This window comes from Ambystoma mexicanum, chromosome 3q, assembly GCF_040938575.1.
Source record: "Ambystoma mexicanum isolate Mex_15411 chromosome 3q, UKY_AmexF1_1, whole genome shotgun sequence".
NCBI lineage: Eukaryota > Metazoa > Chordata > Amphibia > Caudata > Ambystomatidae > Ambystoma > Ambystoma mexicanum.
In genome coordinates this window covers 719,017,795-719,032,445 of record NC_090926.1, presented here as the reverse complement: position 1 = coordinate 719,032,445, position 14,651 = coordinate 719,017,795, and the positions used below count along the sequence as shown (strand labels likewise).

At 50.2% G+C, this 14,651-nt stretch overlaps 1 protein-coding gene across 11 annotated transcripts in view; it reads right to left on the bottom strand.

Moving 5' to 3' along the window:
• Window positions 1–14,651, bottom strand: part of TNRC6C (trinucleotide repeat containing adaptor 6C) — a 1,467,646-nt gene that overhangs the window by 622,923 nt on the left and 830,072 nt on the right. For 7 of the 11 annotated variants that reach the window (XM_069654638.1, XM_069654648.1, XM_069654640.1 and 4 more), the window contains one exon: window positions 8,020–8,193. The exons of 1 other annotated variant lie outside the window; for it this stretch is intronic. In XM_069654638.1, the coding sequence (XP_069510739.1) occupies window positions 8,020–8,193 (174 nt within the window). The remainder of the gene's footprint in view (window positions 1–8,019; window positions 8,194–14,651) is intronic. 3 more of the 11 variants (XM_069654641.1, XM_069654643.1, XM_069654646.1) reach the window with 1 other exon arrangement.

The window sequence follows — 14,651 nt, the reverse complement described above, 5'->3', positions numbered from 1 at the left end:
CCGCCTCTGGCAGCCATCCTCAGATTTGGTAGCACGCCAAGTGGCAGTATGACCAAGTGAAGAGCCGCAGAGGGGTAGGTGGGAGGGTTCGCATGTGAATCCATGCCAGACCCATGCTGGAGAACAACAGTTACAGGTAAGTAACTTGTTCCTTCTCCAGCATGGGGTCTGGCATGGATTCACATGCTCATGAATAAAAGAATACATAGCAGTATACACATGCACAACCACGGGAGGTGGCAACAGGCTCAGCATTAAGCAATACAACAACTCAACATTAAGCATCTCTTACCTCCTCACCAGGCTCACCTTAAGCGAACATATTGTGCAGCACTGCCTGCCCACTATGGACAACTCCCTCGAGTCCCGATCGACGCAGTAGAATCTTGTGAAGGTGTGCGTCGACCTCCACGTAGCAGCCCTGCAGATGTCCAGCAGGGGCACACCAGACAGGAACGCCGTGGTAGCAGCGATCGCTCTGGTCGAATGGGCTCTCGGACAGCCGGGCAACGGTCGGTTTGCCAACCGGTGACAGTGCATGATGCAGCCGTAGAGCCATCTGGAAATGGAAGCCTTCGAGAGAGCCTTCCCTTGGTTCACAGGTCCAAAGTTCACAAACAGCTGTGATGTCTTCTGAAAACTCTTTGTTCGGTCCACGTAGAACTTCAGTGCTCTAGCTACATCCAGCGAGTGCAAAGTCCTCTCGGCCGGTGACGAAGGCGCCGGGAAGAAAACTGGTAACACCAGGGCTCGTTGAGATGGAAGTCCGATGGCACCTTGGGCATGAAGGAGGGGTGCGTCCTCAGCACCACCCTCGTCTCGTGAAAAGTTAAGTATGGAGACTTGCAGGATAGGGCCTGAATCTCTACCACGCGTCATGCAGAGGTGATGGCCACAAGGAACGCTGTCTTCCACTACAGGAACTTCAACGGAGCCGAATGCAAAGGCTCGAATGGCGGGCCCATGAGCCTGGTCAGCACCACATTGAGCTCCCATGCGGGGGCTGGCGCCTTCACCGGCGGGAACGACCGGAATAGTCCTTTCATAAACTCCTTCACCAGGCGAGGAGACCACAGGGATGACAGTCCTGCAGTTCTGCTGTATCGGGAAATCGCTGCCAGATGTATCTTGATGGAAGCATGAGCTAGTCCAGCTTTGGCCAGCGACAGTAAGTACGGTAGCACTTGAGGGGCCGTAATTCGTAGAGGGTTAATCTTCTGTGCACAGCACCAGACAGAGAACCTCTTCCACTTGTGTCCGTAGCACTTGAGAGTTGAGGACGCCCTGGCCTTTGCAAGAACCTCTCTGCAGTCCGCAGGGATAGCGTAGCCTCCAAACTCTAGTGCTGCAGGAGCCAGGCCTGCAAGTTCAGCGACTCCGGGTCGTGATGAAGGATGGCGCCTCCTTCTCTGGAGAGAAGATCTACATCCGTCGACAATTTGACTGGTGGAGACGCTGACAAGTCCAGAAGGTCCGGGAACCAGATCTGCCTCGGCCACGCCAGTGCGACGAGGATCATCCTGCACTGGGACCTCTTGAGCTGGTTGAAGAGTCGTAGTAGCAACGGCAACGGAGGGAACGCATAAAGGAACAGGCCGTCCCATGGGAACGAGAAAGCATCGCTCATGCTCCTCGGCTGGGGAAACCTGCTGGCGAACCTCTGGCACTTGGAGTTCGTCGCCGTCACAAACAGGTCGATCTGGGGTTTGCCCCATCGTTGAGTCGATCCACTTGATCCTGACGCAGCTCCCACCCGTGGCACGAGCAAAGCTCTCTGCTGAGCGACTCGGCGATTGTGTTGTTTGTCCCTGCCAGATGAAAGGGTACCAGAAACATCCCCTGGGCAACGGCCCAGTGCCACAGATCCTGGGCTTCCTTGGACAGGGCTGGGGATTTTGTTCCTCCCTACTTCCGGATGTAGAACATTGTGGTGGTGTTGTCAGTGAAGATCCTCACCAACCTGCCCTTGAGGGACGAGAGAAACAACCTGAGGGCCCAGAAAACTGCTCGGAGCTCCAGTATGTTGATGTGGAGCATCCTCTCCTCCGGGAGCCAGAGGCCTCTCGCGTAAAGATCTCCGGTGTGCGCTCCCCACCCCTCCAGGGAGGCATCCGTCGTCACCGTCACCTGGTGTGCTGGGGTCTGAAAGTCTGTGCCCGCCGCGAGATGCGCGCGGGTGCCCCACCACCGTATTGCTTGGCGGAATACCTCGTTGAGCGGGATCTTGTCCTCGAAGCTGCCTGTCGCTTGCATCCAACGGGCATCGAGGAACTCCTGTAGAGGGCGCATCCGAAGCCTGCACAGGCGCACCAAGTAGATGCACAAGGACATCATCCCGAGGAGGGACTTGATGGACCTCACCCTGGCCACGTCCGTGGCCAGCAGACGCTGCATCTTGCCCTGGATGGCCTTCGTCCTTTCCTCCGACGGCGAGGCCAATTGCGCTACTGTATCGAGCCTGGCTCCCAGAAATAGTGCGACCTGCGACGGAGCCAGGTGGGATTTGGGGAAGTTGATGGAGAATCCCAGGTCTGTAAGCAGCCGGACGGTCTTCACTGTGTGCTCGACGGCAAGTTTCCTTGTTCTTGCTCGGATGAGCCAATCGTCCAGGTAGGGATAGACGTGGATCCCGTGCAGGCGCAGCCGCGCCGCCACCGGCGCTAGGCACTTGGTGAAAACCCTGGGTGCCGACTTCAATCCGAATGGGAGGACCTTGAACTGGTAGTGCCGTCCCTGGACCACGAACCTGAGAAACTTTTGCTGTCCTTTTAGTATGGGGATGTGAAAGTACGCATCCTCCAAATCCAACGACGATAGGAAGTCGCCTTCCTCCAGCTGGCCCAGCACGTGCTGGAGGGTGACCAACCGGAACTTCTGTGCCTTGATGTATCGGTTTAGTCGATGCAGGTCCAGGATGGGACGCCATCCTCCTGTCTTCTTTCTGAAGAGGAAGTATCTGGAATAAACTCCGGAGCCCCAGAGCCACCTTGGGACAAGCTCGATGGCTCCTTTCTTGAGCATCGCCCTTACCTCTAACAGCAGTTGAGGGACGTGGTTTTCCTTCCTGGCCACGGGAGGAATTTGGGGGCACTTCTTGAGAAATTCCAGAGTGTGCCCGTGGGCCAGTGAATCCAGCACCCAACGGTCGGTGGAGATGGACTCCCACACGCTGACGAACTTCGTCAGCCGGACTGCCACCGGGGTGTTTCGGTGGGGGCCTGACGCAAAGGCCGGTTCAGTCTTGCTTGGAAGTGGCCTTGCTGCCTTGGCCTCCCTGGCAACGATGGCGAGATCCACCCGACTTGCCTCGTCCCCTGTAAGCTTCTTGCGACGAGGAGCGGGCCGCCTGACGGTACGTCAAGGAGCCGCCGCTGAATCCTTTGGAGGCACCTTGCTTGTCTCCGGAGTTCTGAAAGAGCGGCCGCAGTTGCTGCAGAACTCCAAAGGCCCGAGCCGTCTCTGTGTCGGTCTTGATGGCCTGCAGTCACTCATCCACTGTTTTTCCAAACAGATTATTCCCGTCGAAGGGCATGTCCAAAACCTTGGCTTGTACGTCTTGGTGGAAATCCATCGCCTTGAGCCACTCCTGCCATCTAAGGCAAACGCTGTTGCCTAACTGGCGGAAACCGGTGACGTCAATGTCCGTGGCTACCGTTATGGCGTGGTCCGACGCCACCTCACCTTCCTGTAGGATCGCCAGGACCTCTGCCCTCTGGTAAGAAATCCAACAGGGGGGCGACCTTGTACCACAATTCCCTGTCGTAGTGCGCCACAATTGTTAGGGCATTGGCCGTCTTGATTGTCGGTGCCGCCGACGAGATGACTCGTCGTCCCATGGCGTCCAGTTTCTTTCCCTCGCCGTCCGGTGGGGAAGTTGAAGATGAAGCCGATGACCCCCCACTTTCTTCTTGGCCGCTGCTGAGATGACCGAATCCGGGGTCGGCTGTGCCCTAAGGCACAACGGGGCGGCGTTGTACCGGTCCCTCTTGGCAGGCGTCGTGGATGGGTTCTTCAGGAGGACAAGTCCCTCGTCCCAGAAGTCATCCAGCAATGGCATCGCGAGGACCATCTTCCTCTTGGCCTCGCGCCGCCGTTGGTAGAGTAAGCCTTCCTTCTTCTCTTCGGGGCAGAGCTGAAAAAGCTTGGATGCCCTGGCAATCATGGTGTGGAAGGAGCCAATTTCGTCGGGAGGGGACGCCCGAGGAATCTGAGACGGGAGGTCAGTCCCGTCGTCACCGCCGTCATCATCATCCGTCCCTGTCATGGCCGTGTCTGTTCCCGTGTCATCCCTCGGGACCGTGGAAGCCGACAAAGGCTGAGAAGGCCGCGCTGGATGAATTCTCCTCCTCTTGTTTGGAGGGCTTTCCGACAGACCCGGTAGAGCTGCGTCATCCGTCGGGGGTAGGGGCAGTCTCGTCCTTATCTCTGTGCATAAGGCATGGATTGCCGTCAAAATGACCGTCGAGTTGTCCTGCGGCTCGGGCTGTAACGGGCGTGGCGGGTGCGACGGTTGCTCCTCCACGCCAACCTCGTCGTCGCCACCCTACCTCTTGTCGTCCCCCTCGTCGGGATTCCTCCCGTGGGACCGGGCCTCTTCCAAATTCTCGGTCAGTTCCTCCTCGGAGGTTGTGTCCATGTCTGTAACGGCCACCGCCCCCCCCACCTCTTTTTCCACCGGGGTCTTCTCGATGGGCTTAAAAGAGGATTCCCTCCGCGGAGGCAGGGAAACTCTGGGCCCCGAGGTCGCCTCCACAGGCTTCGCCAGGGCCGCAGAGACTCCCTCAATCGAGGCCCTGGCCGGGATCAAGGCCTTCAGCACCTTGGGCGCGCTTGAGGCCTTTACCTTAGGGGGAGGGTCACCGCCTCGGTCCCCTTCGGCCGGTTCCTTCGAGATCGACCGGGGCGTCTGCAGAAGCTTAGCCGGGTTCTCGGAGAGCGTTGGCTCGTGGTTGATGACGTCGGTGAACGTGCGCCTTGTCTGGCAGCCGAGAAGCCCGACCGTTTGGCGCTCCCAGTGACCACGGACTCGCGGTGCTTTGCCTTCTGTTGGGCCCCCGTCGCCGGGGCGCCCTCACAGGACTTAGAAGACCGCTCAGACTTCTTCTTCTCACCTGTTGGGCTCTTGCCTTCCAGCCAGTTGGTGAGACGGGTCTGACGATCCCTCATAGTCCGATCCGATATGTTCATACAAAACGCACAGTCCTTCTCCACAGGCGTTTTGTCCCCGTGGAGGCAGTATAGGCATTTCGAAAGGCCATCCTCCTTGAAACTGTTCAGGATCCAGGGCAGATCCTGAACAGTTTGCCGGGAGTCGAGCTTCCCTTCTCCTGGGCCATGATCCTCTCGTCCATGAGGTAGGCCTCAGAAACTTAGGGAATCCTCCAAGAAGCGTAACTCGACGAAAACTTCACCCTTGAGGGGCGTAGAAAAATCCGAAACGGGTCCCTGTTGATCGGTAGTAGAAACGGTGGAGCTTGAGGCTGTATTAAACCGAAGAAATGAGATAAATCTCTTTGAAAAAGCGCAAAACGCAGTAAAAGCTTGAGCTATAGCACGAGGACTCCCAACACATGAATGTGCGGTAAAAATCTGAGGATGGCTGCCAGGGTCGGGGCTTAGGGAGAGGGCAGTCATTGGCTGGGGGCAGTATGACCCAGAGACCAGTGATTGGTTACTACTAGGAAAGACAGATCAGAAACTAAACTGATACTGATTTTTTCTTTACCGGGGATTCCCAGCCTGACGACGGGGAATATTCTTGAGCATGTGAATCCATGCCAGACCCCATGCTGGAGAAATAATCTTTTTCACTAGGGCTTGGGCAGTCGACTTACCAGACAAAACACCCAGTTAGGTTTTTATGCACAATAATATTTATGAGTGATATTTACACTTAATGAATTCCAGTTGAAATAATTTCCATTTATTCATTATTGTAAAAACCAGATTCGTTTTTTATTTTTTTCATTTGGAGGGTTTGCACATAGCGTGCTCTTCATAGGTTTCTGAAGGCCGCTTTGAGGTCAACTGAATTAGGTAAAGAGGGGCAAATAAACTAGCTAGATAAATTTAAATGCAGACAAGGTCGAGCAACTTGCATTGCTGCTATTCAACAGACTCTGCAGTGCAACCACTTGTTCACAACCAGTCTTTTCAGCTGATAAAATCCTGACAAATGCAGACCACATACAATATTCATCACTGCGTGGCAGACACAAAGCAACCATAGCTTGATACAAACGAGAAAATAATCTTAGCGTAAGGTTATTCATCAAATAGAACTTGGGTGAAACATGTTACTTTTTAGCAAAAGACCGGATTCTGCAAAAATACCGTAATCAATTGAAAGTTTTCAAATTTCAGTTACATTTTAAGGAGAATCAACTTATGATGTATTTCCTTAGCAAAAAAGATACCTGTAACATCTGGTCAATTCTTAGCAGAAAACAACACTCCAGGCAAAGCGATTTAGCTGCTTATATTTCATCAAATAGTTGGCAGTATATTGGTGCAAACTTCAAATTACCTCAGCGATTTAAAGCCTACGATTTAGGGATTCTTCAGCTAAAGTCTACCGAGCAGCTTACCTTTTCTATAGAGGATATTAAGCGGCAGGGCCGGACGGGATCCCGATATGTTTTATTAAATCAGACCCTCACTTTTGGGTGGCTATATTGTTTACCAAATTTGACAATATTTTGCGATCCGATGTTATTCCATCATCTTGGCAAAACGTTATTCCGATTTATAAAAAAGGGGACCTGAACAACCCTGCTAACTTCCGTCGTATAGCCTTAATGGATGTGGCAGCTAAGGTGTTCGCCATTTTACTCACAAAACATCTTGAAACCTTCATATTTGAGAATAACATCTACTCAAAGTATCAGGTGGTCTTTCGGAAGGAAATGGGGACAGCGCTGAACGCCACCATAGTCGCCCATATCCTCGCTAAGTCAAAAGAAACTAACTCTGGTCCCATTTACATCGCGGCTTTAGACTTGTCTTCTGCCTTTGATACGGTAGTCAGAGAAGTGCTATGGTCAAAGCTTCTGTCTTTGGGATTTTCACAAAGGCTTGTGCAATTGATTGTTATGCTGCACTCCAATACAACCTTACAAGTTAGGGTAACTCAAGATGGTGTGCTCACCCCGCCTATCAACACCATGACGGGAGTTAAACAAGGATTTATCCTTGCCGCAACTATGTTCAATCTATACATATGTGATAGGGATAAATTGTGGCTAGAGACATCCATGTATCCGGTGAGACTGGGTATGATCAAATTTCACTGGATGTGTTTTGCCGACGATGATGTTGTTGGACAGGACACTGTATGGCCTACAAATTAAGCTAAATAAATTTCATGAATATACAACAGAGCTCAATTTGAAGGCCAATTCTGTGAAATCAGGATTGTGGGATGTATTCTAATTTGCAGCTGCACAGCTGACTGCCTCAAGGCTCAAGTAACTTTCTTTTCAATTGTGCTTTCTGTCCATATCACCAACACTGCTTAAAAGAAAAGATACAAGGCAACAGACTTCCGAATCAATATACAAAATCGGTAAGCAGAAACTAAGAACTGTTTTCATGCACACTCTGAAAATGAAATTGAATTAGTACTTGCTGTGTCACTAGTTACTGCCTCTCATGGCAAGGCTCTACCTGTACCTGTAAACGTGGCGAGTAGCGGTATAAAAAAAAATCCCAACCCTATGTGCCTCTAAACTAAAAAAAAATATGCTGAAAGAAAAAAAGGGAGGTAGAACACCTGGCCGGACTATCCTGTTTCAGGAAGTCAAATGGTGACTTTCTAGTTAATAATTGGAACAAATGCATGTACCCTCAATCCTGGATAACAGCCTTTACAACCTCCACCTTCAAAATCAATGGAGGTTGGACCACAAAGGGGAAACAAATTAATCTTTATTCACCAATGTCTTCCCATACCCACTGTATATCACTGTGCGTGAGAGAGAGGTGGTTAGATTGAGACTTCTTGCAATATCCAGGTCTTACCTGTCGAGAAGAATTCAAGTTTTGCATGCCCAGCCCTGTGGCAATCCCGCCCAGGGCCTGATTAGGGAGTGCACTGTTTGAATGGGGGAGCTTCAGGCTTGGTGAAGGCAAAAATGGTGAAGAAGTGGGTTCTTCCGCTAGGCCGCCATCCTGATTGGAGAACGAGAGGGTGAGCTGTGTGCCAAGTGAGGCAACAGACAAACCACAGAACAGTTTTGCACGGAAATTAATCAAAACAATGATATATGACAATGGACGAGATATGGTATGAAGGTATGGGCCATGAGCAACAGAAAAGGGAAAATAGGGAGAAAAAAAAGAGATACGATTACAAATGTATTTTTGCATGAACTCACACGTTTAACATCATTATCTACAAAGGTAATGAAAACAGCCTGGCATGCCTGAGTAACTTTGTGCTTGAGGCACAATATAAAAGTGGGTCGACACTGCTTAAATTTTGTATTGGGACTTTTTAATAGCTTCTCAACCCTCCATTAAACGGATTACAAATAAACCTGTCAGCGCCCTAAGTCCATGCTTATGTTAACCTGACTCCACTACAACCTTGGAGTACAATCCCAAAAAACGTTTGCCCCCACTGACAGAGTATAAACCTTGTGATGCATGTGAAGCCATGGGGGAAAAATAAAAGAATGTTGACTAACGTAAACCCAAAAGAAAGGAAAGGACAAGGATGCAGGCTATATAACGAGCAGACAATGCATGCTAACAGAAATCAGAAAGGGGTCACGAAAATGAGAGTTGACTACAAAGTTAGTTGTACTAAATTAACATGTAATATTTCAGCACATTAGGTGCCTCCTATGTACAGAAAAAATTACTCACCTTAGTGGCTACTGTACTGCTAGCCCACAGTCCCCTTTTCTCCATAATGTAGGTAAGAGTACATTCCCCTTACATTTTTAAGGCAGGTGGTAGCGGGCGCATGATGTACCTCAACCTCTGATGCCACCCGTCAGTACCCCCTTTTTTGCGTATTGGCTCTGAAGACAGACCTGAACTAACTTATTTATGGGGGCTGGAGAAGGGTTTAATGAAGGAAAGGGGACATTATCCCCACGAGTACAGTAGTCCCTACTGTTGAGTAACTTTCTGTTCTGCCATTGGGCCACAACCAGCCTTGTGGGTATTCCCCATGATCGTGAATGTCATTGTGCATATTCCGTCATCGAGAGGCATGCATGTTTATACACATCTGGACTGCTGGCTGGTGAGGGGCTCCTCTCAAGAGAAGGAATATGTTATTTACCTGTAATTTTGGTTCTCCAACATTTTGGTTCTCCAACCAGCGGGCATCCAGGAATTCCTGCACCGGTCGCATGTGTAACTGGCAGTTGGTGATCAGCGGGATGCATGATGAGAACATCCCCAGCAGGGATTTGTAGTTGCGGACAGGCGTTACCTGGGCGCATTTCAGACAGCACACCTTTTTCAGAAGAGCTGCCACCCTTTCATCCGAGGGTCTGGCTGTGCAGGTTTGGGTGTTGAGTCTTGCTCTGAGATAGAGTCGCCTGTTGCTATGGAACCCAGCACAACGTTGGGAAGTTGGAGGAGAAACCAGGCTGCTGTAGGCACTAGATGGTGGGGGCAGTGTCGGTTTCTGCCAGCAGATAGGAGGGGGCTCTTACCAACCAGTTGTCTAGATACGGGTAGACGTGAACGACCTTCCTCAGAGGGTGAGCCACCACTGGCACAAGGTATTTGGTAACTACCCACGGAGCAGACGGCAGGCCGAATGGAACGGCCCTGAACTGAGAATGTTCTCCTGCCACCACGAAGCGTATGTAGCAACTGTCTGAGAGGTGAATAAGGATGTAAAAGAAGGCGTCCTCGAGGTCGAGGGACGACAAGAAATCTCCCTGTTGTAGCTGGGACAACACCTGCTGTAGTGTGACCATGCTGAACGTTTGTGCCTTGAGGAACATGTTGAGCACCCTCAGATCTGATAAGGGCCTCCAACCCCCTGACTTATTGTGCAGAAAATTATTCCATACCAGGAAGTAGCAGGAGTAGACTCCTGTGCTCAGCTCGTCCTTGGGAAGCTTCTCCACTGTGCACTTTTGCTGCAGAGCTTGTACTTCTTGAAGCAAGAGGTGTTGCAACTTCTCTGGTTTGTGCGCGGGAGAAACGTCCGGTGACTTGTCTGGTTTGTGCGCAGGAGAAATATCCGCCGGTGGATAGTCCATGAACCCCAGTTGTATGACTGGGACCTATTCCTGTACTGGTCTCCTGATGAGTAAGGGGTCTTGTAAGGGAAGGAAGACGGGTATGTGGTACGGTTATCCCGCAAAGTACTGCCATAGAGCCCTTTTCCTTAACGAAAGGACTGGCGCCGTTGCACTAGTGTGCCCAAGGAGCGAGCAGTCTATGTGTCCATTTTTATGGACTGTAAGGGTTCTTCCACCTTCTTTCCAAAAAGGGCAGATCCGTCAAAGGGCATATCCAAGAACCTGCACTGGACATCGGGTTGTAAATCTGTGGCCTTGAGCCAACCCTGCCTGCTCAGGACCACTCCATTCCCAAGCTCGTGAAAACCAGCATCGGGCATGTCCACAGAGACCACAATGGCATGGTCTGATGCCAACTCGCCTTCATAGAAGATGTCCAAGGCCTCTGCTTCTTGTCATCCGGAAGGAATTCCAGCAGGGGACCCAATTTATACAGCAGCTTGCAATCGTAACGTGTGAGTATGGCCATTGCATTAGCCATCCTGATAGTTGTGGCGGCTGAGGTGGTAATGATCTCATTAATGACGGCGTCAAGGCGTTTGCCTTCCTTGTCCGGGCGGGTACAGAGCAGGATGGCTATGTGTTAGCTGACCTCTTTCTGGCCACTGCAGAGACAACAGAGTCTGGTGTGGGTCGAGTGTGGAGGCAGCGCTCTCCGGGGCTCTGTACTTTTTGTCGAACCAGTCTTTTTTTAGCCGGGGCAGTCGGAAGTTGCGCCAAGGTGATCTGGCCATCCTCCTATGACAGATTTCCTGCACTGCTCTCTGCGCTGGACAGCATTTTCCCCTTTCACTGCTCATCCGGCGCAAGGCCGAACATAGTGGCCGCCCTGGACACCTACTTCATCAGGGGGCGAGTCCCTGATTGGAATGTCATATGGTTCTGCATCAGCTGTGAGGAAGTCGTCAAATTCATCAGTGTGGGTTGAGTGTGTGGAGACCACCTTGTCGGGGACTGTGTACATCTCAGTATCTGACAGCCTCTGTGGCACTGAATGGTGCTTACCCCTTCTGGGGGACAAGGGAGGTCATCCATTCCCCTGGAAGGCCTGGGGACTGCGTGAGGGCATGAAAGATGCAAGGCTGGAGAAATCTCAGACCCTTCAGATTCTTCTCGACCTGAATTCCCCATCAACCTTCCGAAGTCAGAGCTTTGGCCATCACAGACCTTGACCTTTTTTTGCTTCCGGTAGCAATCTGCGTGAGGTGTTTCTTACAGTGGAGAGGATAGCAGACATACGCACCACAGATACTCACTTCCTCAGTAGGCCTAGCACCGCACTTGGTGGTTTCAGTGGTTGCTGGGCCTACTTGCTTCTTTCATTCTGTTGGTTTCCTATGCCAGACTCAAAATGGCACAGGTCCAGTTTAATCTTGCTCAGGATTAATGGTTGGAGACTGGCGATCAGCGGAACAATTCCTCATCTCTTCTCACCACCTGAAGGGGCTAGGGGGAGTCTTGCTTGGTGGTAATAGTCCTAGAATCTCATGAGGGAGCCCCTTGGACGGTTCCCTCTAGCTCTGTAGTGATTAACACTGACTCATCTCTGCAGGGATGGGGTACTTGCTTAGAGGAGATCCCAGTCCGCGGCTTATGGTCAGGGAAGGATATTCACCTTCACATCAATGTTCAGGAATACAAATCCATCTGCAACGCAATCCTGGTGTTCCTCCCTCTTCTCCAGGACAGGGAACTACTCAACAGGCATCACAACCTCCATGTTTTATAAAAAGCAGGGGGTGGGGGAGAGTGTACGAGATCCGCAAATCTTTGTAGCCTCGCGCAACCTCTGTGAGAGTGGGCCATATCGCACAGTAACCTTCTGGTGGTACCTCACCTCCCGGGAGATCAAAACAAGGACGTATACCGACTCAGCAGGGCCAATGTGGGGAACAAGGAGCGGAAGCCCACTCCATCCTCAAAAGCTGCAAAAATCCTTCAAAACATATCGATTATCGGATTGGCTGTGGACAATAAGAGTTGGTGGGAGCCTTTGCAAGCTCCAATAGCTGGAAGGTATGAGCTACAAGACAACCTTGACCCCTGACACTGCGCAAAGTTAGACAGATCATCACCCAAAGAAGGAGGATCAGAGCGATGCTCGCGCATCCAGTGGCTGAAATGCATCTATTTGCTTTTGTACTGCAGCCGTGTAGATTGTTTTATGGCTGCATGAATTATTGACAAGTTCTCATCAAATAAGTTAATCGATAGAGGGGAGGGATGGGAAATCTGACCCCTCTGCTGTCTGAGTAGATCTGGGAGCAGGAGAGGACCCTCTTGTCTCTATTTCAGAAGGTACAAATACAAAATGTGTGTTGGCCATGTTTGGGGCGATCAGCATGAGAGAGCAATGAAGGGAACTTTTGTCGTTCAACAAGACGACAAAATGTAATAGGACCATCCCCATCCACTGAACAGGAGGAAATGCATACAGACTCTGATGAACCCAAGAGATCGGCAGAGCTTGCCTTACAGAATCCTGCCCTTGACTCCGATGCATAGAGCTCGTATTTACAATTCTGTCTTGTTACAAACAAATCCACCTTGCTGTGTGTAGGGGGGCGAGTGAGTCACTCGCACCCAAAAAATCTCTTGTAACACAAAAACTGTTTTGAGTTTCCACTCGTTGCGAGTGTGAAAGATGGCTGGGCTTGTCTGCTTCCACATTGTGATCTTCGGCTAGATGAACTGTCTGGAGAGGAACCGGTTGCAGAATGGCCCACTGCCAGATCTGTATTTCTAGACAGAGTGGAGTTGACTTGGTACCTTCTTGCTTATGTACATAAAACATAATTTCATACTAGTCAGTCCTGATCAGTACAGAAGCCCTGAAGAATGCCAGAAGTTCCCAAAACTATGTATGTAGATCTCCTTCTCCTCCAGCATCCAAAGTGAATCTGTTTGAAGATGGCACAGAGTCGCACCCCTGACCGTGAGGGACAAATGTGAGATTAAAACATGCTGAGGAGGCGGACCATGAAAAGGATTACCTACTAATTGATTTTGACCATCACTACACTAATCCATATCTGCTTTCAATTCCAGCAGAGTTGGGATTTTGACTGACTGTCCTCTTTCCAGCAGGACGTGAGTGGCATTGGCGCCTCATTGTCAGACGAGCAAATGTTACCGCTAGTATGCAGGATGCTAGGAGGCCTAAGAGGTTTTGGAACACCAAGCCAGAGTTTGATGTGGTCTTCTGAAATGAGTGGAAGAGAGTTTGATGTCTTGTACCCTCTATGTAGTGTGATAAACTTTCCCTCTGTTCAAGTCACACCAGTATCCGATTAATCTGATGTCCTGAGTGGGAGAAAAACACGATTTGTTCTGATTAACTGTAAGGCTCAGTTTGAATATTATGCCCAATGTTAGTTGGAGAGTTTCTTGGGTCAAGTAAAAACAAACTGCGCCCAGACTAGCCAGTCATCGAAATACAGCTAGATGTGCACTTTGTGACTTTGTAAGTGAGCTGCCACTGGACTCAATTTTGTGAATACTCCTGGACTTGCATTCAGACTGAACACAGTATTTAAAATCACCAAAACAACCCCCCCAGTGAAAATGTCACTCGTTTCTTGGGGACTGACGCAATAGGAAAATACAAGAAAGCATCTTTTAGATCCACAACACTGAAACAGTCTCCCCGGTAAAAGGCAGGGTGGATTTTAGTTGGCATAACCATCTAGAATTTCTCTAAAGGAAGATGAAGGTTGAGAAAGGAAAGATTGAAAACTGTCCCCAGGTCCACCTGGATCTTCGTCGGGACAGTAAAGCGCAGAGTGTGGCACCTGCTTCCTCTTCCCAGAGGGAGGAACCTCTTCCATTGCCTAGATCTGTAGGAGTTTGGATACTTCTAGGAACAGGGCAGCTGAACAAACCGGAAGGAGGGGGAGAAGGAGGAACTGGAGAAATGGTAGACCGTTAGCCACCAGTGACAACTGTAAGGATTTAAGTATCCTCTGAAATTGTACTCCAACCTAGATGGTATTTGTATTTTGTATTTGTTTTATTTATATTGCGCACCTTGCCCTACGGCATTTGGTATTGTGGTATTCTGATATTCTGAAATTATGTTCCCGACTGGGTATAGAGTTGGACAACAGCTTCATTGCTGTTTTGGGTCAGATGCATCAGAAGCCGGGCAAGGGAATAAACTTAGTAGAACATCTTTGTTTGCGCTTTTGAATGCTGGGGGAATCTGTCAGGTTGCCTGTTCTTTTAGATGTGACAGCTACCAATGCCACCAAAGAATTTCGGTCAAAAGTCTAAAGTTGACTGCCTAATAGTTGTAAAGGTCTTTTGGAGCATCTTGGTAAACAGCTAGAGACTAGCTGTCAAAGTAGAAAGGTAATTCAAGAATTTTATCTTGTAATTGAA